At 49.5% G+C, this 25000-nt stretch overlaps 1 protein-coding gene and 1 long non-coding RNA gene across 14 annotated transcripts in view; one reads left to right on the plus strand and one right to left on the minus strand.

Annotated features, from left to right (window-relative positions):
- LOC123746870 (adenosylhomocysteinase-like 1) overlaps positions 1-25000 on the minus strand; it is a 306477-nt gene that overhangs the window by 138680 nt on the left and 142797 nt on the right. The window contains exon 2 of one of the 11 annotated variants that reach the window (XM_069319575.1): positions 19305-20062. The exons of 9 other annotated variants lie outside the window; for them this stretch is intronic. In XM_069319575.1, the coding sequence (XP_069175676.1) occupies positions 19305-19838 (534 nt within the window). In that variant the 5' untranslated portion in view covers positions 19839-20062. Of the gene's footprint in view, positions 1-2020; positions 2135-19304; positions 20063-25000 lie in introns of those variants that run through there. One more of the 11 variants, XM_069319586.1, reaches the window with a different exon arrangement.
- The window catches only part of LOC138359858 (uncharacterized), a 118204-nt gene that overhangs the window by 34111 nt on the left and 59093 nt on the right, over positions 1-25000 (plus strand). The window lies entirely within an intron of this gene.

Raw genomic sequence — 25000 nt, forward strand, 5'->3', positions numbered from 1 at the left:
TGCTGCTGCTGCTGCTGCTGCTGCTGCTGCTGCTCCTGCTGCTGCTGCTGCTGCTGCTGCTGGTCCCAGAACTGTGTTTCTTGCGTGTTCCTGCCAGCGTCCACATGATTGATTACCGCACTGCTTGACAAAATATAATCACTTACAATTTATGATTCTCATCGAAGTTTCAAGATCCAAGTTCGACTCTCGGAGAGCCAATTGACTAAAATATTATCATCCAGACTGTTGTGGATTGCAGCTTACATTCTTAACGTATATTTGAACATTTAAAATTGTCTTTAAATAACCAAAAACGTCCAGTGAAGCGACAGGGTTGACACGGAAACTAGTGACAAGAGGAGGAGGTGGACAGCTGGAGGACATTTCATACATGAAATGGACAGGAAAGTGACGTGATGGAGACAGAATCTACTCATGGCCTGCAAACTAAGCATGACAGATGAACCATAACCTGTCAATCTTCTTGAGGTTATCTTGAGATGATTTCGGGGCTTTAGTGTCCCCGCGGCCCGGTCCTCGACCAGGCCTCCACCCCCAGGAGCTGACTAACTCCCAGGTACCTATTTACTGCTAGGTAACAGGGGCATTCAGGGTGAAAGAAACTTTTGCCCATTTGTTTCTGCCTCGTGCGGGAATCGAACCCGCGCCACAGAATTACGAGTCCTGCGCGCTATCCACCAGGCTACGAGGGCCCCAACGTCAAGACACTTGTTCACATGTCCATTGACATGAGAGAGGGGGGGACCAAGAGCTGAAGCTCAGCCAAGAGCTGATGGAGAAGCACGTGCCGGTAATACCCCCTAGGCACCTCTGGAATGTTGACCAGACCACACACTAGAAGGTGAAGGGACGACGACGACGTTTCGGTCCGTCCTGGACCATTCTCAAGTCGATTGTGAAGGTCTCAAGGTCTCAAGAAGACCTCTCTAATGACTAGTTCAGCCTCGTCTGCCCGGGTTATGTCAACGGGCACCGACCCAGTTTCCCCTAAACAGGGAGAGAGTGCCAAGAAAGGAGAGAGTGCCAAGAACACACGTGAAGACAGTGCCAAGCCCAACCACCACTGCCAGACACAACAGTGCCAAGCCCAACCACCACTGCCAGACACAACAGTGCCAAGCCCAACCACCACTGCCAGACACAACAGTGCCAAATGTGCCGCTTCTTATCTACCTATCTTATCTACTGCTATACTATCAGTACTTGCTTCACTATTTACCATAGTGTAATCCTTGGGAAATTTACACCTATTAAGAGTTTACTAAGGAAAGTGACTTCCCACCTTGGGAGTCTATCTTGTAGAATGCCTACCTTGCGGTGATTTCGGGACTCAACGTCCACGCGGCCCGGTTCCCGACCAGATCTCCTGGGTTCCTGGACTGGTCAAGGAATCAGTACCAGTGGTACCAGGTACCAATGGTACCTTGTACCACAACGAAGCAAAAATATCCCCCCCTGCCCTCTCCCTCCCTCCCTCCCTCCCTCCCTCCCTCTCTCTCTCTCTCTCTCTCTCTCTCTCTCTCTCTCTCTCTCTCTCTCTCTCTCTCTCTCTCTCTCAAGAGAGCTGTAAATCACTGCATTACACAACCACCACTAGGTTAAGGCAGGTACCAGGAGCTAGAGCTCAAGCCCTGTACACAATCCTGAGTGGCAAATCTTCACCAATCATCATAAATTATAAACTATAAGTCATTGTAGGATATAAAATTATCAGTCATTATACATACATGTTGAAAACAGCTAAATTATCCTCGATACAATTTTAAATATAAAAATACTGTATAATGAATGTAAAACCATACATAAATCTGCAAAATTAAAAAAATTTGAAGCAAATGAAAAATGCGAAACTTAAACAATTCTTCAAAAACTATTAGCATAGAAATGCATAGAATAAGAATATAAACACTACTTGTGAATAACAATAAAAAACGGTACAACTAATTATACACTAAAAACACAATACATTACAGTGTATAATTATACACTGTCATACAACGCAAGAAGGGTTGCGTACCTCATGGAGGGTGTTGCCATGCCCCCAGGCGTGGGGTATGGGGGTGGGCAGGGCCATTGTATGCCCATTAATGCGGGTAATGGAGGACCCCGTGCCCATCCTGAACTCCCCCCCACCACCCACAATGGGAGCCCACCCTCCCCGCAGCGACAGTGTGTACGTCCTCTGTGAGTGGGGGGCGCCAGGAACGCGCACACGTGTACGCAAATGCGTGCACAAAGCAGCATGCACGCAAGTGGGTGTAGGGATGGTGGGGAAGGGGGGGGAGGAGCATACAGGTAATCCGGTGAACGAGGAGCATACATGGAATCCGGAATAGAAGAACGGGGGCGACCATGTAATCCGGTGAGCGTAGGGAAATTCAGAGTAATCCGGTGAGCGTATGGAGATTCAGAGTAATCCAGTGCAGGGTGACGGAAGGGCGCATGGGGGGGGGGCCATCGGAAGACACGACCACGAACAGATCCGGATTCATCAGATTAGTTCCGGATTCGTCAGATTATTGAGGGTTTAGAACAGGTTCAGATCACGGCCGTAATACCATCACATCATTGGTCAACAAAAACACATTTAAAAATATGAAAAAAAAAATAATTAGTAGTTAGTAACAGTTGATTGACTGACAGTTGAGAGGCGGGCCGAAAGAGCAGAGCTCAACCCCCGCAAACACAAGGTGAATACACGATACAAAACAATAACATATACACACGAACATCTCACAAATAAAGAATCCGAACTTTGATGCAAATAATAAAGACGACTAATACCACAACATTAATCCTCAATAGAGGACATAAACGCGTAGAATTTTATTATACGGGAAATAATGGGAAGGTAGGTGGAAAAGGGCTGTTAATGGGGCGGAAGGGGGAGGAGGCTAGAGAGAGGGTAGTAAAGGGGGAAAGGGGTTATCTTGATTTCGGGGCTTTAGTGTCCCCGCGGCCCGGTCCTCGACCAGGCCTCCACCCCCAGGAAGCAGCCCGTGACAGCTGACTAACACCCAGGTACCAATTTTACTGCTAGGTAACAGGGGCATAGGGTGAAAGGAACTCTGCCCATTGTTTCTCGCCGGCGCCTGGGATCGAACCCAGGACCACAGGATCACAAGTCCAGCGTGCTGTCCGCTCGACCGACCGGCTCCCACAGTGAGTTACAGTGAGTTATTCTTTAAACACACCCAAACACTAATGAGAGAGAAAGGTTGCTTTATATACGGTATACACAAGGTGTGACGTCACTGTGACGTCAGTGTTCATGTCAGCACAGGTCTAGGTCCTACTGGAGCTGCACAGTACTTCTCACCTCTCATGTAGGTTAAAGAGAGTATGTGTATGAATTGGAAGAGCAGCGATATAGTGCCGGCATAAAGCACAGCACCGCCCCTGTGCCAGGTAAGTCCACTACGGGCTCACCGTAGCCCGTGCTACTTGCCCCGCTCCTGTGTCAGGTAAGTCCACTACGGGCTCACCATAGCCCGTGCTACTTGCCCCGCTCCTGTGCCGGGTAAGTCCACTACGGGCTCACCATAGCCCGTGCTACTTGGAACTTCCGAGTAGCTGAATCTATAACAACAACAACCATACAGTGCTCAACGACACAGTACTCCGAGGTGAGTACACACAATCCTCACTACACACCTGCCTTCCAGCACCCATTACACACATTCCTCACCAAACACCTGCCTTCCAGCGCCCATTACACGCATTCCTCACCACACACCTGCCTTCCAGCACCCATTACACATATTCCTCACCAAACACCTGCCTTCCAGCGCCCATTACACGCATTCCTCACCACACACCTGCCTTCCAGCGCCCATTACACACATTCCTCACCAAACACCTGCCTTCCAGCGCCCATTACACGCATTCCTCACCACACACCTGCCTTCCAGCACCCATTACACATATTCCTCACCAAACACCTGCCTTCCAGCGCCCATTACACGCATTCCTCACCACACGCCTGCCTTCCAGCGCCCATTACACACATTCCTCACCAAACACCTGCCTTCCAGCGCCCATTACACGCATTCCTCACCACACACCTGCCTTCCAGCACCCATTACACATATTCCTCACCAAACACCTGCCTTCCAGCGCCCATTACACGCATTCCTCACCACACACCTGCCTTCCAGCGCCCATTACACGCATTCCTCACCACACACCTGCCTTCCAGCGCCCATTACACACAATCCCCACCACACACCTGCCTTCCAGCACCCATTACACACATTCCTCACCACACACCTTCCTTCCAGCACCCCATTACACGCATTCCTCACCATACACCTGCCTTCCAGCGCCCATTACACGCATTCCTCACCACACACCTGCCTTCCAGCGCCCATTACACGCATTCCTCACCACACACCTGCCTTCCAGCGCCCATTACACACAATCCCCACCACACACCTGCCTTCCAGCACCCATTACACACATTCCTCACCACACACCTTCCTTCCAGCACCCCATTACACGCATTCCTCACCACACACCTGCCTTCCAGCACCCATTACACACATTCCTCACCACACACCTTCCTTCCAGCGCCCATTACACACATTCCTCACCACACACCTGCCTTCCAGCGCACACCACATGCACAATACCCCGCCCCCCCCCCTTCGAACGTCCAATCAAAAGCAAATTACCACTCGCAAAAACTAACAATGAAAACAAAAAAACTTTAAGACATGAGGGAACTGTCGTGCCAGCCTCTGAACACCAAAGGAACACAATGCCTTACGCAACAGCTCGGTATATCACGCAATTATGACGCCTTTTGTCCGGTACCAACTGAACAGCCATTTGACACGATCCCACCAACAATTAATACAGTGGTCGTTTATTTCACAAACTTTTGTAGCGGCTGCAGCTTGCCGAAACTGTACCAGGTTTGAAAGTTACGAACACTTCAAGCACTTATTACGAACAGTTCAAGCACTTATTACGAACAGTTCGAACAGTTCAAGCACTTATTACGAACAGTTCGAACAGTTCAAGCACTTGTTACGAACAGTTCAAGCATTTATTACGAACACTTCAAGCACTTATTACGAACAGTTCGAACAGTTCAAGCACTTATTACGAACAGTTCGAACAGTTCAAGCACTTATTACGAACAGTTCGAACAGTTCAAGCACTTATTACGAACAGTTCAAGCATTTATTACGAACACTTCAAGCACTTATTACGAACAGTTCGAACAGTTCAAGCACTTATTACGAACAGTTCAAGCACTTATTACGAACAGTTCGAACAGTTCAAGCACTTATTACGAACAGTTCAAGCACTTATTACGAACAGTTCGAACAGTTCAAGCACTTATTACGAACAGTTCAAGCACTTATTACGAACAGTTCAAGCACTTATTACGAACAGGTCAAGCACTTATTACGAACACTTCAAGCATTTAATACGAACACTTCAAGCACTTATTACAAACAGTTCAAGCACTTATTACGAACACTTCAAGCACTTATTACGAACACTTCAAGCACTTTTTATACACATATCTAATTACTCTTGCTTGGAACAATACAGCCAATAATTACTATTAAACGATATGAAGCTATTTGTTTTCGATTTGCAATTTTTTATTAAGTTCTCTGGGGAAGACAACTTTTAAAAATTGAATTCCAAGTTATCCAAGTTTAGACGCGACGGACGGGGGGGGGGGGAAGGGGGGGAATTTGAGGCACTTGTTCCTCCTCAAGCTCCATATCCTTGTGATGCTCTGCTAACACCTCCCGTTATGGTGTTAAATACCACAATTATCAGTTACATAAGGTTCCAATACCACAGCTAACCAAGAGGTAACTAGCGACGGTGTTAAACGAGTTCATTTGTGTTGTTAACACGAGTCACTTGTTCTATATAACTGTTCTTAACTCGTAGTTATCCCCAATGAACCACCGTAGCATTTCAATGAGCAGCGCCATTGAGATACTCAAGATAACTTAAATAAGCGGATTTATACACTACCATATCTTATCCTGGGAAGGTTTCACGCACTCCACACTATAGCAACACGCTGTACCGTACTCTCCCGGGCCTGGCCCATGGCTAATAGTGGCCAGTTTTGAGAGGTGTTCTTATGGAGTGTTGCTTTGCACGCGCGCGCGGCCACTGCTCGCTCGCGGCGGGGGTCACTCCACACATACCAGTTTGCTGCACTACCGCCTATGACATCCCCGGACTCCCGCCCATCAGCAGTCACTTGACGCTGGCAACTGACACCAACACCGCTCACTGCATCTCCTCGGATGCTGGCGATACACTTCACTGACTGTCGAGGCCAACTTCATATCTTTCCAGTAGCAGATTTCTCAATACCTAAACTATAAGTTCCGGACGAACTTATAGCGCCATAGAGCGAGAACTGAACACAGCCTAACACAGCCTCTATGGTCACGGGGGGCAGAAACCAGTGCTCTGTGCACCAACCTTCCTTGTATACAAATTAACTGTTGCACTTCTCAAGGGCAGAGCTTTGCAACCTGTTGTCTGCGACTCCTCGTGTGATCACTGTGAGGTGGCCAGTTCCGCAACGCGCCTCACTAAAGCACCGGAGATATGCGCATTCATTTCGTTGTCACGAACGCTCACGAGCGCACGTTGAATCATCCACGAAATTGTATCCGAATCGCTCTTTGAATAGTGCATGCGTATGCGAGTGTGGCGAAATGCGTGCGCGCGCGTGCGTTTGGCGAATACGTGCTTGTGGCTAGTGTCGGCAAGACAGGAGAGCGCAACACAGTCTCTATGGACCTCCGAGCACAGTTGAGAAGCTAGAACTATTTTTCTTTAGGGGCAGTCGAATGGAGATCGGGAGCCGGGCAGGCGAGTAGAGTGCAGGAACTCGTGTGCCAGCGTGCGTGAAGGAGACGGGAGTGTGCAGGACGGGGCAGGGCAAGTTAGGGCCAGGTGTGTGAGGCTGGTGGGTGCCCAGGCACGCTCAGGGACAACCCTCACAGCCCAACAGCATCGTTATAAGAACTGGCTGACGTAGGCAAGGCCGGACTGGACGCCATTTCTCCCCCTCCTCCCTGCGTCCCTATAGCTTCCCGGAACACTTCTATCACGTCCCTGCCACAGACTCATGCCCCCCCCCCCCTGCTACAGACCCACGCCCCCCTGTCACAAACCCACGCCTCTTGCCACAGACCCACGCCCCTTGCCACAGACCCACGCCCCCTGCCACAGACCCACGCCCCCTACCACAGACCCACGCCCCCTACCACGGACCCACGCCCCCTACCACAGACCCACGCCCCCTGCCACAGACCCACGCCCCCTACCACAGACCCACGCCCCCTGCCACAGACCCACGCCCCCTACCACAGACCCAAGCCCCCTGCCACAGACCCAAGCCCCCTGCCACAGACTCACGCCCCCTGCTACAGACCCACGCCCCCCTGCCACAGACCCACGCCCCCTACCACAGACCCACGCCCCCCTGCCACAGACCCACGCCCCCTACCACAGACCCACGCCCCCTGCCACAGACCCACGCCCCCTACCACAGACCCACGCCCCCCTGCCACAGACCCACGCACCCCCTACCACAGACCCACGCCCCCCTGCCACAGACCCAAGCCCCCTGCCACAGACTCACGCCCCCTGCTACAGACCCACGCCCCTTGCCACAGACCCACGCCCCCCTACCACAGACCCACAACAATAGTGAATACAATCTCCCCCTTCCACCTGCAACATTTAAACAACAACCACCCACATTGCATAAACGCACTAGAGCAGAAAACCAGCAGTTTTTCAAGCACGAGAGAAGGACATCTCCTTGAACACATCCTCTGCTCCGGACTATACAAACACTATACAAACTCAACCAATCTGGTTGATACCTGGTTGATACCTGGTTGATGCCTGGTTGATACCTGGTTGATACCTGGTTGATACCTTGTTGATACCTGGTTGATACCTGGTTGATACCTGGTTGATGGGGTTCTGGGAGTTCTTCTCCTCCCCAAGCCCGGCCCGAGGCCAGGCTTGACTTGTGAGACTCAACCGTTGCAAGTTATTCCCTGACAGTGACTCGGGGAATATTATACTGTGGTTGTGTTCACTTACATCAACCGAGTCGCATATGAGGGCCAAGTGACAAGCTTTTACATAACAAAATGGGTCTTGTAGCTATTTTGTGGGAGAGAGAGAGAGAGAGAGAGAGAGAGAGAGAGAGAGAGAGAGAGAGAGAGAGAGAGAGAGAGAGAGAGAGAGAGAGAGAGAGAGAGAGAGAGAGACAGAGAGAGACAGAGAGAGACAGAGAGAGAGATATTCTTACCCTAAATAAAACTCGAAAAATACGAAGCAAGAACATTACTTGAAGTGAGAAACTGAACCTCAAACTTCCCACCATGACTGCGGACGCCAGGAAACTGTAACAATTATATACAGGAAGCAGGGCACAGGCGCAGGAGAGGGGGGCTGTCCCCTCTTGTGAAGCAGAAGGCGTGTTCTGGCTCCGTGTTCCTTAGGGAAACCCACACTAATTCCCCTCAAGTAACAGTCGTTAGTTAGAGCGAGGCTTGTATCCCGGGGGAGCTGTCAAAGCCTGGCCTAGTTAGCAGTCTCAAACGAACTACGATACTTGCAACAAGATGCTCATAAAATGCTAGTATCTTCCGAGCTACATCTTGTTGGTTCCGGGACTCAATGTCCCCGCGGTCCGGTCTCTGACCAGGCCTCCACGTTGGTGGTGTGGTCAACCAGGCTGTTAAGTCACCTCGCAATCATTACCTTGGTCGGTTGTTGCACTCTACGACACCAAGAATGAAAGACTAGCGAGCACTGAAGGAGCGAACACCAAGAAGAAGAAGAATTGAACAGCCAGACGCGGGAATCAATTGGTTGATTGACAGTTGAGAGGCGGGCCCAAAGAGCCAGACCTCAACCCCCCGCAAGCACAACTAAGTAAGCACACACACACACACACACACACAAAGTAATCGTAGATCTGAACAAATCCACAAGGGCCGTGACGAGGATTCGAACCTGCGTCCGGGAGTATCCCAGACACTGTCGTAGTCGTAGATCTACGCGAGTACCCACAGCAACTAATCTGCCTGATCAGCCTCACACCGGAGATAACTTGTCTTCACTACTGTGGAATCACTTCCGGGCCCCTTGGCCTCCCTGCCCTCAAATGTCACCCCAGACATTCCTCCTTCTCTACCAACATCTCCCAGGGTTATATTAAGGAGGAAAAAAATAACAAGTTTTGTCGAAAATGTCATCAGTAAAACCACTCCAGTCCCCCTATCATTGTAGCAGTGGCCAAGTTCCCTATCATTGTAGCAGTGGCCAAGTTCCCTATCATTGTAGCAGTGGCCAAGTTCCCTATCACTGTAGCAGTGGCCAAGTTCCCTATCACTGTAACAGTGGCCAAGTTCCCCAACATTGTAGCAGTGGCCAAGTTCCCCAACATTGTAGCAGTGGCCAAGTTCCCCTATCATTGTAGCAGTGGCCAAGTTCCCCAACATTGTAGCAGTGGCCAAGTTCCCTATCATTGTAGCAGTGGCCAAGTTCCCTATCATTGTAGCAGTGGCCAAGTTCCCCAACATTGTAGCAGTGGCCAAGTTCCCTATCATTGTAGCAGTGGCCAAGTTCCCTATCATTGTAGCAGTGGCCAAGTTCCCTATCATTGTAGCAGTGGCCAAGTTCCCTATCATTGTAGCAGTGACCAAGTCCCCCATCATTGTAGCAGTGGCCAAGTTCCCCATCATTGTAGCAGTGGCCAAGTTCCCTATCATTGTAGCAGTGGCCAAGTTCCCCAACATTGTAGCAGTGGCCAAGTTCCCCATCATTGTAGCAGTGGCCAAGTTCCCCATCATTGTAGCAGTGGCCAAGTTCCCCAACATTGTAGCAGTGGCCAAGTTCCCCAACATTGTAGCAGTGGCCAAGTTCCCCAACATTGTAGCAGTGGCCAAGTTCCCCATCACTGTAACAGTGGCCAAGTTCCCTATCATTGTAGCAGTGGCCAAGTTCCCTATCACTGTAGCAGTGGCCAAGTTCCCTATCACTGTAACAGTGGCCAAGTTCCCTATCACTGTAACAGTGGCCAAGTTCCCTATCATTGTAGCAGTGGCCAAGTTCCCTATCACTGTAGCAGTGGCCAAGTTCCCTATCACTGTAACAGTGGCCAAGTTCCCTATCATTGTAGCAGTGGCCAAGTTCCCTATCACTGTAGCAGTGGCCAAGTTCCCTATCACTGTAGCAGTGGCCAAGTTCCCCAACATTGTAGCAGTGGCCAAGTTCCCCAACATTGTAGCAGTGGCCAAGTTCCCCATCACTGTAACAGTGGCCAAGTTCCCTATCATTGTAGCAGTGGCCAAGTTCCCCAACATTGTAGCAGTGGCCAAGTTCCCCAACATTGTAGCAGTGGCCAAGTTCCCCATCATTGTAGCAGTGGCCAAGTTCCCCATCACTGTAACAGTGGCCAAGTTCCCTATCATTGTAGCAGTGGCCAAGTTCCCTATCACTGTAGCAGTGGCCAAGTTCCCTATCATTGTAGCAGTGGCCAAGTTCCCCATCACTGTAGCAGTGGCCAAGTTCCCTATCATTGTAGCAGTGGCCAAGTTCCCTATCACTGTAGCAGTGGCCAAGTTCCCTATCATTGTAGCAGTGGCCAAGTTCCCTATCACTGTAGCAGTGGCCAAGTTCCCTATCATTGTAGCAGTGGCCAAGTTCCCCATCACTGTAGCAGTGGCCAAGTTCCCCATCACTGTAGCAGTGGCCAAGTTCCCTATCATTGTAGCAGTGGCCAAGTTCCCCATCATTGTAGCAGTGGCCAAGTTCCCCATCACTGTAGCAGTGGCCAAGTTCCCCATCACTGTAGCAGTGGCCAAGTTCCCCATCACTGTAGCAGTGGCCAAGTTCCCCATCACTGTAGCAGTGGCCAAGTTCCCCATCACTGTAGCAGTGGCCAAGTTCCCCATCACTGTAGCAGTGGCCAAGTTCCCCATCACTGTAGCAGTGGCCAAGTTCCCATCACTGTAGCAGTGGCCAAGTTCCCATCACTGTAGCAGTGGCCAAGTTCCCATCACTGTAGCAGTGGCCAAGTTCCCCATCACTGTAGCAGTGGCCAAGTTCCCATCACTGTAGCAGTGGCCAAGTTCCCCATCACTGTAGCAGTGGCCAAGTTCCCCATCACTGTAGCAGTGGCCAAGTTCCCCATCACTGTAGCAGTGGCCAAGTTCCCCATCACTGTAGCAGTGGCCAAGTTCCCATCACTGTAGCAGTGCCCATTCAAGCCATACTGCTAAGGATCATCGATTGCCGGTAACCATATTTTCTACTGCACCAATAACAAGGTTAACAGTTCACTCATAATTCTATCTCCGTCCCGTCAGGACTCCTCTACAGCGCATGCCAAGTCATCTAAGCACAGTCTGTATGCTATACAACGACATTTACCCTGACGCAGCAGTTGTGGAGTATTGGGGCTGGGTGAGGTACAACGCTTGTGATACACACGTATCACAGCCATTGCCACACACTATACTGCAACACTGAGTAAATATACCCGTGTTACACAGCTGAGCAACACGTCAAGGGCTGATGAGTACCTCTATTCAGTCAATGTACCTAAGAAACACTAGCATATATTCATCATACTTGCCTGTATACATATGAACTGCTAGACCAGCTTCAGAGATAATTTAAACATCATACTAGAAATAGAAAAATATTAACAAAGAGCCAAGATTATATATATATATATATATATATATATATATATATATATATATATATATATATATATATGTCGTACCTAGTAGCGAGAACGCACTTTTTGGCCTACTATTCAAGGCCCGATTTGCCTAATAAGCCAAGTTTTCCTGAATTAATATATATTCTCTAATTTTTTTCTTATGAAATGATAAATCTACCCTTTTCATTATGTATGAGGTCAATTTTTCTTTATTGGAGTTAAAATTAACGTAGATATTTGACCGAACCTAACCAACCCTACCTAACCTAACCTAACCTATCTTTATAGGTTAGGTTAGGTTAGGTAGCCGAAAAAGTTAGGTTAGGTTAGGTTAGGTTAGGTAGGTTAGGTAGTCGAAAAACAATTAATTCATGAAAACTTGGCTTATTAGGCAAATCGGGCCTTGCATAGTAGGCTGAGAAGTGCGTTCTGGCTACTAGGTACGACATATATATATATATATATATATATATATATATATATATATATATATATATATATATATATATATATATATATATATATGTGTGTGTGTGTGTGTGTGTGTGACCACAAAGGAAGGATTAAGACAGGAATTTCCTTAAAGTACTTTCGTATTTAATACATTTACAGAAGGAGTCTTCTGAAGATGTATTATGAAATACCAAAGTAGTTAAAGAAACTCCTGTTTTATTCCTTCATTTGTGGTCTAACATCCACCACCACCAGATGGCAGCACCCGTAACCAAAACAAACTAGCCACGACCAGAGAGATTTACGACACACTGCTAAGACATCGGAACAGGGAGCGTACGAACACAAAAACGTGATAACCTCGAAATAAACGGTTACCTTTCCTCTCTATTATGTACCGAACATAAATGGAGTCATAATAGGTAAATCAGACGGCTATGCATGAGGGACTAAGACATAGAAGTAGGGTAAGACATGAAGGAGAGAGATCTAGGGAGATGGGAGACAGAGGGAAAGGGGAGATAGACGGGGGAAATGAAGTGGGAGGACCTTCCCTTCGGCTCGGGAGGTCCGAAGGGAAGGTCCTGCCCATGGGCTACCCTTCACAATAGCGGGCAATGCGATGATAATCCCGCCAGGAGACACGCCCCGTCCGGCAGGATTTCTCCGTCGGGGAGATGTCCTTGAGGGCAAGTTTTTACACCTCGTAAACCCTTCCCCCCCCCCCCACTCCTTTCCTTACCCAACACAACCCATAGTACAGTTCTCAAAGTCCAATTACAAGACCTGGTCAGCGACAGGGCCGCGGGGACGTTGATCCTTGGAGCCTACGCAAGGTAAGAGGACCTACCTGTACAAGGCATCCGCAGCTTTGTAATTACTTAATCCAATATCCAATTCCAGAGGATATCGTGCCAGCATTTCTTGCTTCATGGCAAATGTTGTAGTTTGTACCCATTATAGTTCCTCAATGGCCTGCTGTTATATGCCACCAGGGAACACTAGAGTATACCTATTACCAAGTATACTTATGATGATGTATACTTCCTGATGTTACCAGGGAAGGCTCCTTCACTCCAGCACGCCGCCCCCCACTCACGAACGGCTCCAGCAAAGCGTGTCAACAGTAATTGACACAATCAGCACAATCACCCATCAAATTATACCATACCAAAACAACCTCCAGTACTGTACACCTGGAGACGATTCCGGGAGTTCTTCTACTCCCCAAGCCCGGCCAGGGGGAGTAGATACATATACACACAAGAACCAAAACAGACTACCTGTTACTGGTCCCGGAATCAATCTCCACGTGGCCCGGTCTCTGACCCACCCAATCCCATCCAATACAAAATCAAAACAGACTACCTGTTACTGGTCCCAGGAATCAATCTCCACGTGGCCCGGTCTCTGACCCGCCCAATCCCATCCAATACAAAATCAAAACAGACTACCTGTTACTGGTCCCAGGAATCAATCTCCACGTGGCCCGGTCTCTGACCCACCCAATCCCATCCAATACAAAATCAAAACAGACTACCTGTTACTGGTCCCAGGAATCAATCTCCACGTGGCCCGGTCTCTGACCCACCCAATCCCATCCAACAGAAAATCAAAACAACCTAGTCTTAACCTACACAGCTTGTCTGTACTTAAGTGGAATGACTTCCGGCTCCCCCTGGCCTCCCTACCCTCGAATGTCACCCCAGACATTCCACCCCACCCCCCCTCAATCTCTAGGGGGGGGGGTGGTGGATCCGTATGCAAGAAGCACATCAACAGCCAAAACCTCCCCCCCCCCCCGACGCGTCAATCATCAATCCTCATAATTTCCTCATCAATCCCAGTTCAATTTCCAGTCACTGGCTACAGAAACAAATATTTTGTATTGTCTGTTTTTTTTCAATTTGCTTTATTGCCTTTGGTAAGTCCAAAAGCAGCAATATACCTAGAATTCTAACCAAATTTAATAGATCCGAAAACGTGGGTGGGTATGGGGGTCCAACCCCACTCACAGTATGGGTATGGGGGTCCACCACTACCCACAACATGGGTATGGGGGTCCACCACTACCCACAACATGGGTATGGGGGTCCACCACTACCCACAACATGGGTATGGGGGTCCACCACTACCCACAACATGGGTATGGGGGTCCGCCACTACCCACAACATGGGTATGGGGGTCCACCACTACCCACAACATGGGTATGGGGGTCCACCACTACCCACAACATGGGTATGGGGGTCCGCCACTACCCACAACATGGGTATGGGGGTCCACCACTACCCACAACATGGGTATGGGGGTCCACCACTACTCACAACATGGGTATAGGGATCCACCACTACCCACAACATGGGTATGGGGGTCCACCACTACCCACAACATGGGTATGGGGATCCACCACTACCCACAACATGGGTATGGGGGTCCACCACTACCCACAACATGGGTATGGGGATCCACCACTACCCACAACATGGGTACATAATAAATGAACATAAAACACCTCACTAACGTAAGCCTAAGATACAAAGGTCATCGTCACCATTACTAACTACACAACCACTCTCACTGCTCGTTAATACCTGCACTTCCATACGAGTCGTCCACGTGTAATCACTATTAATTCCATTACTTGTAATAGTCATTCAATTTCACAATCATTTTTCAATACCAGTATTATACCAGAAATTTAATTGCCAATCACTTTCAATATCATTCATTTTCATACCAATAACGTTCACTATCGGTAAGTTTAATTGAAATTAGTTTAGCGTCGTGGGCGCCTCATTTCCCCTCACATTAGCTACTCATAATGAGTTTTACTGTGAGGGGAAAGTTGAACACGACTCGCACGTGATGAGGAACATGAGTATGAAAGCAGCACGTGTACACCGGAGGGACGACCCTCACAGCCTCATAAACCATTTGGTTGGTTTATGAGGGAGACTTGTGAGTGAGGGAGACCAGAGGTAAACCTGACGTACACAGGGCCGTGCCTGGCACATTCACTGTCCACTGCCTCACGCCTTATTGTCTCGATAGAACACAGGTGGTGGGAACTGCCCTCCCTCACTCTCTCCCTCACTCTCTCCCTCCCCCTCCCTCACTCTCTCCCTCCCCCTCCCTCACTCTCTCCCTCCCCCTCCCTCACTCTAGTTCCCTCCGACCTTCCGGGGAAACTCACTCAAGGGAAGCGCCCAGCCTCCCTCCCTCCCTCCCTCCCTCTCTCTCTCCCTCTCTCTCTCTCCCAGAACACACGCCTAGATGCCCTCCCACAAACCCATTCCACATCACTTTTCCTCCTTAAAAATATTCAGATACAAAAAACTATTATATTAACCTTAGAGTGCGCTGGTGGTCGTGACATTTAAATGTCTTCAGTGTGGACACCTGGGTGAATACTGGCAGTGATGGTGAAAAGACTGAATATGTCTTTAAAATGTAACAAAAGCATCACGTCTTTATGGCATTATTATTATGTCAGAGTTTATGAAGCATAGCCCGTGGTGCCACACGCCCCTGGTGCCACATGATCCGTGGTGCCACACGGCCCCTGGTGCCACATGGTCCGTGGTGCCACACGCCCCTGGTGCCACACGGCTCCTGGTGCCACACGGCCTCTGGTGCCACACGGCCCATGGTGCCACACGGCCCATGGTGCCACACGGCCCATGGTGCCACACGGCCCATGGTGCCACACGGCTCCTGGTGCCACACGGCCCATGGTGCCACACGGCCCATGGTGCCACACGGCCCATGGTGCCACACGGCCCATGGTGCCACACTTAGTGTGGTTTAATTCAATTTCTCCCGTCACTCTGAGCACTCGAGCAGCAGGCCACCACAGCACCAAGAGTGTGGAGCAGGTGTGTACACCTGTATACTGCAAACGCAGTATACAGGTGTATACTGTATACCATAAACAGATAACAGGCGAAGTAACGGATAAAACCTCGGCCACCACAACACGAGGCCAATAACAGATACAGCCAAGATGAATAAAACAACAACGGATTAAACAGGAAAATAACACGAACAGGTAAACAGGAAAATAACACGAACAGGTAAACAGGAAAATAACACGAACAGGTAAACAGGAAAATAACACGAACAGGTAAACAGGAAAATAACACGAACAGGTAAACAAAAAATAAAGACAATAAAAATAATAAATGTGAGAGCAGACACGCGGAGACTCCCGCAACACCCTTAACAATGTTGTTAATGTGTGTTATGTTAAGTCTGGCCGTGAGGCCCCTGTGGTCCTCTGTGGTCTCCTGTGGCCCTCCTGTGGCCTCCTGTAGCCTCCCGTGACCCTCCTGTGGCCTCCTGTAGCCTCCTGTGGCCTCCTGTGGCCCTCCTGAGGCCTCCTGTGGCCTCCAGTAGCCTCCTGTGGCCCCCGTGACGTCCTGTGGCCCCCTGTGGCCCTCCTGAGGCCTCCTGTGGCCCCCTGTGGCCTCCTGTGGCCCTCTGTGGCCTCCTGTGGCCTCCTGTGGCCTCCTGTGGCCCCCTGTGGCCACCTGTGGCCTCCTGTGGCCTCTTGTGGCCCTCTGTGGCCTCCTGTGGCCCCCTGTGACCTCCTGTGGCCTCCTGTGGCCTCCTGTGGCCCCCTGTGGCCTCCTGTGGCCCACCTGTGGCCTCCTGTGGCCCTCTGTGGCCTCCTGTGGCCCCCTGTGGTCTCCTGTGGTCTCCTGTGGCCCTCCTGTGGCCTCCTGTGGCCCCCTGTGGTCTCCTGTGGCCCTCCTGTGGCCTCTTGTGTATTCACCTAGTTGTGTTTGCGAGGGTTGAGTTCTGCTCTTTCGGCCAGCCTCTCAACTGTCAATCAATCAATTGTTACTAACTACTAACTCCCCCCTCCCCCCCCCCCCACACACACACAGGAAGCAGCCCGTAACAGCTGTTTAACTCCCAGGTACCTATTTACTGCTAGGTTTCCGCCGGCGTAGGGAATCGAACTCACAGTCCACAGGACTACGTATGCAGCGTGCTGTCCACTCAGCCACCTGCGTGTGTGTGGGGAAGGGAGGGCAAAGGTTATCCTACCCTGGTGGAGCTTGGCCCTGGATCGGGCACGAGGGAGATGCCCATTAAGGAGATGCCCATTAACTCCCGCAAAACTGGTGCGATTATGGGACCAAACTCTCACAAGTGAAGTCTGGGCCTCGGGCCGGGCTTGGGGAGTAGAAGAACTTCCAGAACCCCATCAACCAGGTATCAACCAGGTATCAACCAGGTATCAACCAGGGCCTATGGGTCGAGCCGCGAGGCAACACAGCGAGCAGTTAGGTGACGAGGTATTGGGGGAATCCGGAGTCGCGAACGCGCACGAAAGCTTACACGAACGAGGGGCACCCACTCACGACAGGGAAACCGTGCTTGCTCGTTTCTTGTTTAATAACGAGCGTCGGGGCGGCGTGTAGGTGTCGCTTGTCGTGTCTGTTGTCTCCAGTAGCAAGTCGCGCGCGGTGCTGTAGCGAACGACGCGCCGAAGACTATGTCTGCTGCGCCGCCTCCTGCAGACACTACCGCCGCCTGCTTTCGCCTGCAGGAGTCACGCTCTCTCTCCCCCTTGCCTCACTCCGTTGCTACACTCGAATGGAAGACAACATCAATAGCAAACACTCGGAAATTCCCTTTCTCTAAGTAGCAGGCACAAGCTACCATGTCTAACACGGGCATCGAGGGCACCACCACCACGTACCAGCGCTAAAATAAATAATTATAGGTTATTATTATATATATATAAAGTATATATAATACTTATATATTACGGTTATAAAGTTGTTCTATTGTTTGTTAAGAGTTCCCGTATGCTGCTGATGTTACGCGTGCGTGTGTGCGTGCACGCACACACACGTGCGAGTGTGTGTACTCACCTAATTGTGCTTGCGGGGGTTAAGCTCTGGCTCTTTGGTCCCACCTCTCAACCGTCAATCAACAGATGTACAGGTTCCTGTTACAGGTGCGTGCGTGTGTGTGTGTGTGCGTGTGTGTAGCCAACGGTCCTTGGTAACCACTTGCTCACGCAAGCGAACAATTAGCAACAAATAATAGTGAACTAATCCACTCTTTGATACCACGAAATGGGATCTATTAATTATCCACGTCCAATATCGTTATCACTAAATCATTTGTCACAAACCACATTACTAATTACACACTTTTGTATCACATGCCATAATTAATCCTGAGGCATGTGATTTGATTACACATGTGTGAATGTGATTACATATGTTTGACCTGCTTCTATATGTACATAAGTTCATTAGCGTATGATCACGCTCGACTACCCACACCTGTGCTGGCACATGTGTTCATGGGGGGGGAGGGGGGAGGGAGAGGGGGAGGGGGGAGGGAGAGGGGGAAAGGGGAGGGAGGGGGGGGAGGGAGGGAGAGAGCGAGGGATAGAGCGAGAGAGAGAGCCAGAGAGCGAGAGAGAGAGCCAGAGAGCGAGAGAGAGAGAGAGCGAGAGAGCGAGAGAGAGAGCGAGAGAGCGAGAGCGAGAGAGAGAGGAGAGAGGAGAGAGGAGAGAGGAGAGAGGAGAGAGAGAGAGAGAGAGAGAGAGAGAGAGAGAGAGAGAGAGAGAGAGAGAGAGAGAGAGAGAGAGAGAGAGAGAGCCTTCCCTCCATAATAGAAAACTATTATGGAGAGAATGATGGGAAACTAGTGTATTTTTCTCCTGGTAATTGATTATCCATATATTATAACTGGAAAATACAATGACATAAAAATATAAATGTCAATAAATACTAAACCAACAGTCAGTGATCAACGCAGTCGGATCAAACCCTAAAGGTCCCAGGTTCGATCCCCGCCCAGAACGAAGACGTTTGGGCAGTAAATTAAAACCTGGGAGTCGTGCGACTGTTGTGGCCTGCATGCTGGAGACGGCCAGGCCTTCTGCACCGGAAAGTGGAACCTTACCTGGAGATGATTCCGAGGATCAATGTCCACCAGCGTCCCGGTCCCCGACCAGATGTGGTTGGTAGTCTGGTCAACGAGGCTGTTGGACACCGCTGCTTGCAGTCTGACGTAAGGAATTATAACCGGATGGAGAGGGTGAACTAATAATCTTAATACACTTACCTCCTTCTCGTCCTCTTTACTATCCTCCCTGTAACTGCGTCTGCTCTCCGCCGACCTGTGAATGGAGCCGCTCACCAGCTTCCCCACCGTCTGGGGGGAGAAGGTGCCCGAGTCATCGTCCATCTGACTATCCGGGGTATCGTCGATGAACTGTAGGGACCGACGATAGTTCCTACTCCGCTTGAACTCCAAGCGTTTGATGGTAGCGCGAGCCTCTAGAGTATCGTCACTCCTCACTCGCCTCACGATATCTTCGTTTTCTCTAGTCTCCGCTGCATCACCGTTTTCTCTGGTGTCCGCTGTGTTACCGTTTTCTCTGGTGCGTGCATCGGTAACGTGTTCTTTCAAGCCTGGCGCGACCTTCCTAGTCAGGTTATCCATTCCTTGACCAAAACTGCTGTAGGTGAACCTCACCGAATTACCATCATGGCTGGTCGTGCGGTCCGTAACGCCGCTCCCATTGTTACCAAACTGGAGCTCAATCTCCTCTTCCTGTGACAGAAGGGAGTGTTGAACATCGTCTAAGTCAGCCATGGCACTAAGGAAACGAACACGTTGTTGATAATTTCAATCCCAGTATCGGCCTAGCACGGTGTACTGAAGGTTGCAAGCCGGGATAACTTCCTCTAACTGAAAGATAACTCCCTCACTGTCTTGTCGTCTGACAAGTTATCCGCCTGTCTTTGTTTACTTAAATAATGTCTCCGTAAAATGTGTAAACAGAATGTAAACAACACAAAAACAAAATATCAACTAATCTGAAACAATACAGAAAATCGATATAAAATAAGAAAATCACGTCATAAATTAAACAAAAATTACTAAACGAAATAAATTACAAAATTACACACACACACACACACACACACACACACATCCCACTTCTGACAACTTATTTGGGGGACCTGGTAGCCTGGTGGATAGCGCACAGGACTCGTAATTCTGTGGCGCGGGTTCGTTTCCCGCACGAGGCAGAAACAAACGGGCAAAGTTTCTTTCACCCTGAATGCCCCTGTTACCTAGCAGTAAATATGCACCTGGGAGTTAGACAGCTGTCACGGGCTGCTTCCTGTGTGTGTGTGTGTGTGTTGTAGAAAAAAAATAGTAGTAACAGTAGATTGACAGTTGAGAGGCGGGCCGAAAGAGCAAAGCTCAATCCCCGCAAAATACAACTAGGTGAATACAACTAGATGAATACACATATACACACACCTGTTTACAAACCTTCCCCCCCCACCCACGACCCGGAGCCTCATCCTGAGAGACAGAGAGGGACCTTGAGAGACAAGGAAGCCCCGCAGAGAGGCCAGCTATTGTGAGACTCTGGGAGGGATGTCGTGAGATCAATGGCATTGACTAACCAACCTTTCAAGGCTGAGCCCTCAATACTAGCGGCCCAGATGAGGCACCGTGATTATTGGTTCATCGCAGGGAGCGAGGAATACATCAACACAAGAACAAATCCACAAGGGCCGTGACGAGGGTTCGAATCTAACACACAAGCCTCACCCCCTACCTACCCAAGAGGGCGTCCCCCTCTAAACCCAAGGGGCCCTGACCACGACCAAACCCAAAGGGGCCCTGACCACGACCAAACCCAAAGGGGCCCACACCACACACCGGCTCATATGGCTCTTGGAAGGCGCCGTTCCATAGAGTTTTGTATGCACTGCCAGCATAGGGTCACATGTATACACCTGGTAGCCGAGTGATTGTAATCCCTGGACGGAGTTAGCTAATGGCGCAGGGTTCGCATCTTCTTCATTAAGCCAGTGTTAATATTATAATCAGGTTTAAAGTAATTGCCAAAGTTTCTAATCCTCTTAAGCTGTCTTTTAGGCAGAAGGAGACGGCTGGAGGGTCCTAAGGAAGGCGAGACGGTCATGAAACTCATACCCCTCCCCAAGAAAGTATCTAGAAATCCCACAAACCAAATCCACGGATTCCGTTACGGCAACCCAAACCAATTTACAGCCAAATAACCCCCCCCCCCAAACCTACTAAACAACTCACTTCAGAGCCTCCACAACCAATTGCCATAACCACAAACCCATTTAAAGGACCTCTAGCCCATTTCAAATGTTGCAAACATTTGCATTTATGGGTGCCGGTCGGCCGAGCGGACAGCACGCTGGACTTGTGATCCTGTGGTTCTGGGTTCGATCGCAGGTGCCGGCGAGAAACAATGGACAGAGTTTCTTTCACCCTATGACCCTGATACCTAGCAGTAAAATAGGTACCTGGGTGTTAGTCAGTTGTCACAGGCTGCTTCTTGGGGGGTGGGGGCCTGGTCGAGGACCGGGCCGCGGGGACACTAAAAAGCCCCAAAATCATCTCAAGATAACCTCAAGATAACCTAACCCCCTTCCGGCAGGTGGATCTCAGACGTCAAGCCAACTCGGGGAGGAGAAACACCAGTCTAAGCCATGGGAAAACATCAATTGTGCCTTCCGACACCTATTCACGGCTTCCTCGTCAAGGACCAGGCCTTTGTGTCTGCGAGCGAGCGTCAGTGTCTGAACCAGGTGGAGTGGGGATGGACGGGGTAGTGGAACAGGAGTGGGAGAGTGGAAAGAGGGGAGGGCGAGGGAGATGAAAAGGAGGAGAGAAGAACAGGGAGGAGAGAAGAACAGGGGGGAGAAAAGAAAAGAAGAGGGGTTATCTTGAGATGATTTCGGGGCTTTTTAGTGTCCCCGCGGCCCGGTCCTCAACCAGGCCTCCACCCACAGGAAGCAGCCCGTGGCAGCTGACTAACACCCAGGTACACCCAGGGGCAGGTGAGGAGAAAATTAAATGATGAGTAATGATTCCTCAAACATAATAAGCCTCCACAGAAACCTCTGTGTGTGTGCTCGCCTATTTGTGCCAGCATGATCGAGCACTGACTCTTGGATCCCGCCTTTCTAGCCATCGGTTGTTTACAGCAATGGCTTCTGTCCCATTTCCCTATCATACCTAGAGTTTGATTTCCCAACCTGCTCCTTAAGTGCATTCCATTTTTCCACTTCTCTCACGCTAAAAGAAAACTACCTAACATCTCTATGTTTCCAGCTTCCACTCATGTCCCCTCGTTTTGTTAGTATTCAGTTTGAAAATTTCGTCTATTTCCACTCAATCAGTCAATCAATCAGTCTGTCAATCCCCCTGAGTATGTTGTATGTTCCTCTCATATCCCTCCCCCTCTCTCTTCTTTTTTCAAGTGTCATCAGGTTCAGTTCCTTCAGGCGCTCTTCATATCACATTGCTCGTAACGCTGGGACGAGCCTCGTCTTAAACTTCTGAACCTTTTCCAGCTTCCTTATGTGTTTCTTCAGGTAGGGACTCCATGATGGGGCGGCATACCCTAAAACTGGTCTCAACGTAGGCAGTGTAAAGTACCATAAATGCCTCCTTACTTAGGTTTCTGAATGATCTAACTTTTGCCAGTGTAGAGTACGCTGCTGTCGTTATCCTATTTATATGTGCCTCAGGAGTTAGATTAGGTGTTACGTCCACTCCCAGGTCTCTTTCTCGCTTCGTCACAGGTAGGCAGTTCCCCTTCATTGTGTACTGTCCCTTTGGTCTCCTATCACCTAATCCCATTTCCATAACTTTACATTTGCTCGTGTTGAACTCCAGTAACCATTTCTCTGACCATCTCTGCAACCTGTTCAAGTCCTCATGGAGGATCCTACAATCTTCATCTGACACAACTCTTCTCATTAATTTTGAGTCATCCGCGAACATCGACATAAAGGACTCTACTCCTGTAAACAAACGTATATTAGAAATAGAACTGGTCCCAGCACCGATCCTTGAGGTACTCCACTCGTTACTGTTTGCCAGTCCGACTTCTCGCCCCATACCGTAACCTTACGGTTACTCTCTGGCTCCTTCCTGTTAGGTAGTTCCTTACCCATACTAGGGCCTTTTGTCTTACTCCCGCCTGCCTCTCAAGTTTGAATAGCAGTCTCATGTGCGGTACTGTATCAAAGGCTTTTTGGCAGTACAGAAATATGCAGTCTGCCCATCCTTCCCTGTCCTGCCTTATTCTTGTAATTATATCAGAATTCCAGAAGGTTTGTTAGGCATGATTTCCCTTCCCAGAACTCATGTTGATGTTCATTTATAAACCTAATACTCTCCAGGTGTGCAACAAGTCTTAGTCTGATCATTCTTTCAAGTATTTTGCAGGGGATACTTGCTAGTGATACAGGTCTGTAGTTAAGTGCTTCCTCCTGATTACCTTTCTTGAAGATTCAAGTGTGTGTGTGTGTGTGTGTGTGTGTGTGTGTGTGTGTGTGTGTGTGTGTGTGTGTGTGTGTGTGTGTGTGTGTGTGTGTGTGTGCTCACCTAGTTGTACTCACCTAGTTGTGTTTGCGGGGGTTGAGCTCTGGCTCTTTGGTCCCGCCTCTCAACTGTCAATCAACAGGACCTGTGTGTGTGTGTGTGTGTGTGTGTGTGTGTGTGTGTGTGTGTGTGTGTGTGTGTGTGTGTGTGTGTGTGTGTGTGTGTGTGTGTGTGCGTGCGTGCGCGTGAGTGAGGGGGGGGAGGGTGAAACAACCAATCGATCTACCACCCGAGATACCGATACCCAACTACTGGTAACGAAACTCGGTATTATTGAGCAATCACAGCCACATTCCTGGTCCTTGTGAGGAGGGGAGTGCGTCGAGGGAAGAGGCAGTGCATCAGAGGGTGCGTCAGAGAGGTTTGGAGACGCGAGGGGAGACTAATGGTCAAAGGTTTCCTTGGCAACCCACTGCCAAGTGAGGACCATCACAACTGATGGCGATTTTGATCCTGTTGATCAGCTCCAGTCCCCTGTGATCCATGGCAGTCACTGATCCTATGACCCCATGTGACCTCTAGTTACTTGCTTGATACCTGCTTGATGGGGTTCTGGGAGTTCTTCTACTCCCCAAGCCCGGCCCGAGGCCAGGCTCGACCTGTCTTCTTTCCTCACTGTGACCTCCCCTCATGACCTGTCATCCCTTCCAGGTGTGACCCTTGTGATCTCTCTCTTCCTGAGAGACTTACGGGCTCACCATAGCCCGTGCTACATGGACACTTCGTTCTGAGTAGCTAAATCGAAAACAACATCATCCTGAGAGAGCTGGACACACCGTGATGTTAGACCTAGATTGACATCAGTGAGAGGAGTATGATGTATCTAAGATTGTGATGTCATCTTAACATCACGCCAGCATCTCGGGATAGCCTCCATCTCTCGACTCTCGATAACTGATGCTGGATCTCACCAGTTTCACATCCCGACCTCAAGGTGCAACTCTAGTAGCGGCGTCTTGGACAATACGAGGACGTGACACAACCCTGGCGTGAACTGTAGAGCGACGGTTTCGCTTCATGCAGGTCGGCGTTCAATCCTCGACCGTCCACAAGTGGTTGGGTACCATTCCTTTCCCCCCGTCCCAGCCCAAATCCTTATCCTGACCCCTTCCGAGTGCTATATAGTCGTAATGGCTTGGCGCTTTCCCCCCTGATAACTTGATAATTAAGATTCCCCTCCTGTACAAAATATTTTTTTCTGGATATTCTCTCTTCTAGCTAAGTACAAATATTTAATCCACTCCTGTACATATTCTTAATCTATATAAAGAAATGGTAATGTAAGAGAATAAAGACCCGCTAACCAAGACTATTATATATTAAACTAGCTGAAGACTAGGAAAACACATGTATGATGCATAACAGAA

The sequence above is a fragment of the Procambarus clarkii genome, chromosome 93, assembly GCF_040958095.1.
Source record: "Procambarus clarkii isolate CNS0578487 chromosome 93, FALCON_Pclarkii_2.0, whole genome shotgun sequence".
Classification (NCBI taxonomy): domain Eukaryota; kingdom Metazoa; phylum Arthropoda; class Malacostraca; order Decapoda; family Cambaridae; genus Procambarus; species Procambarus clarkii.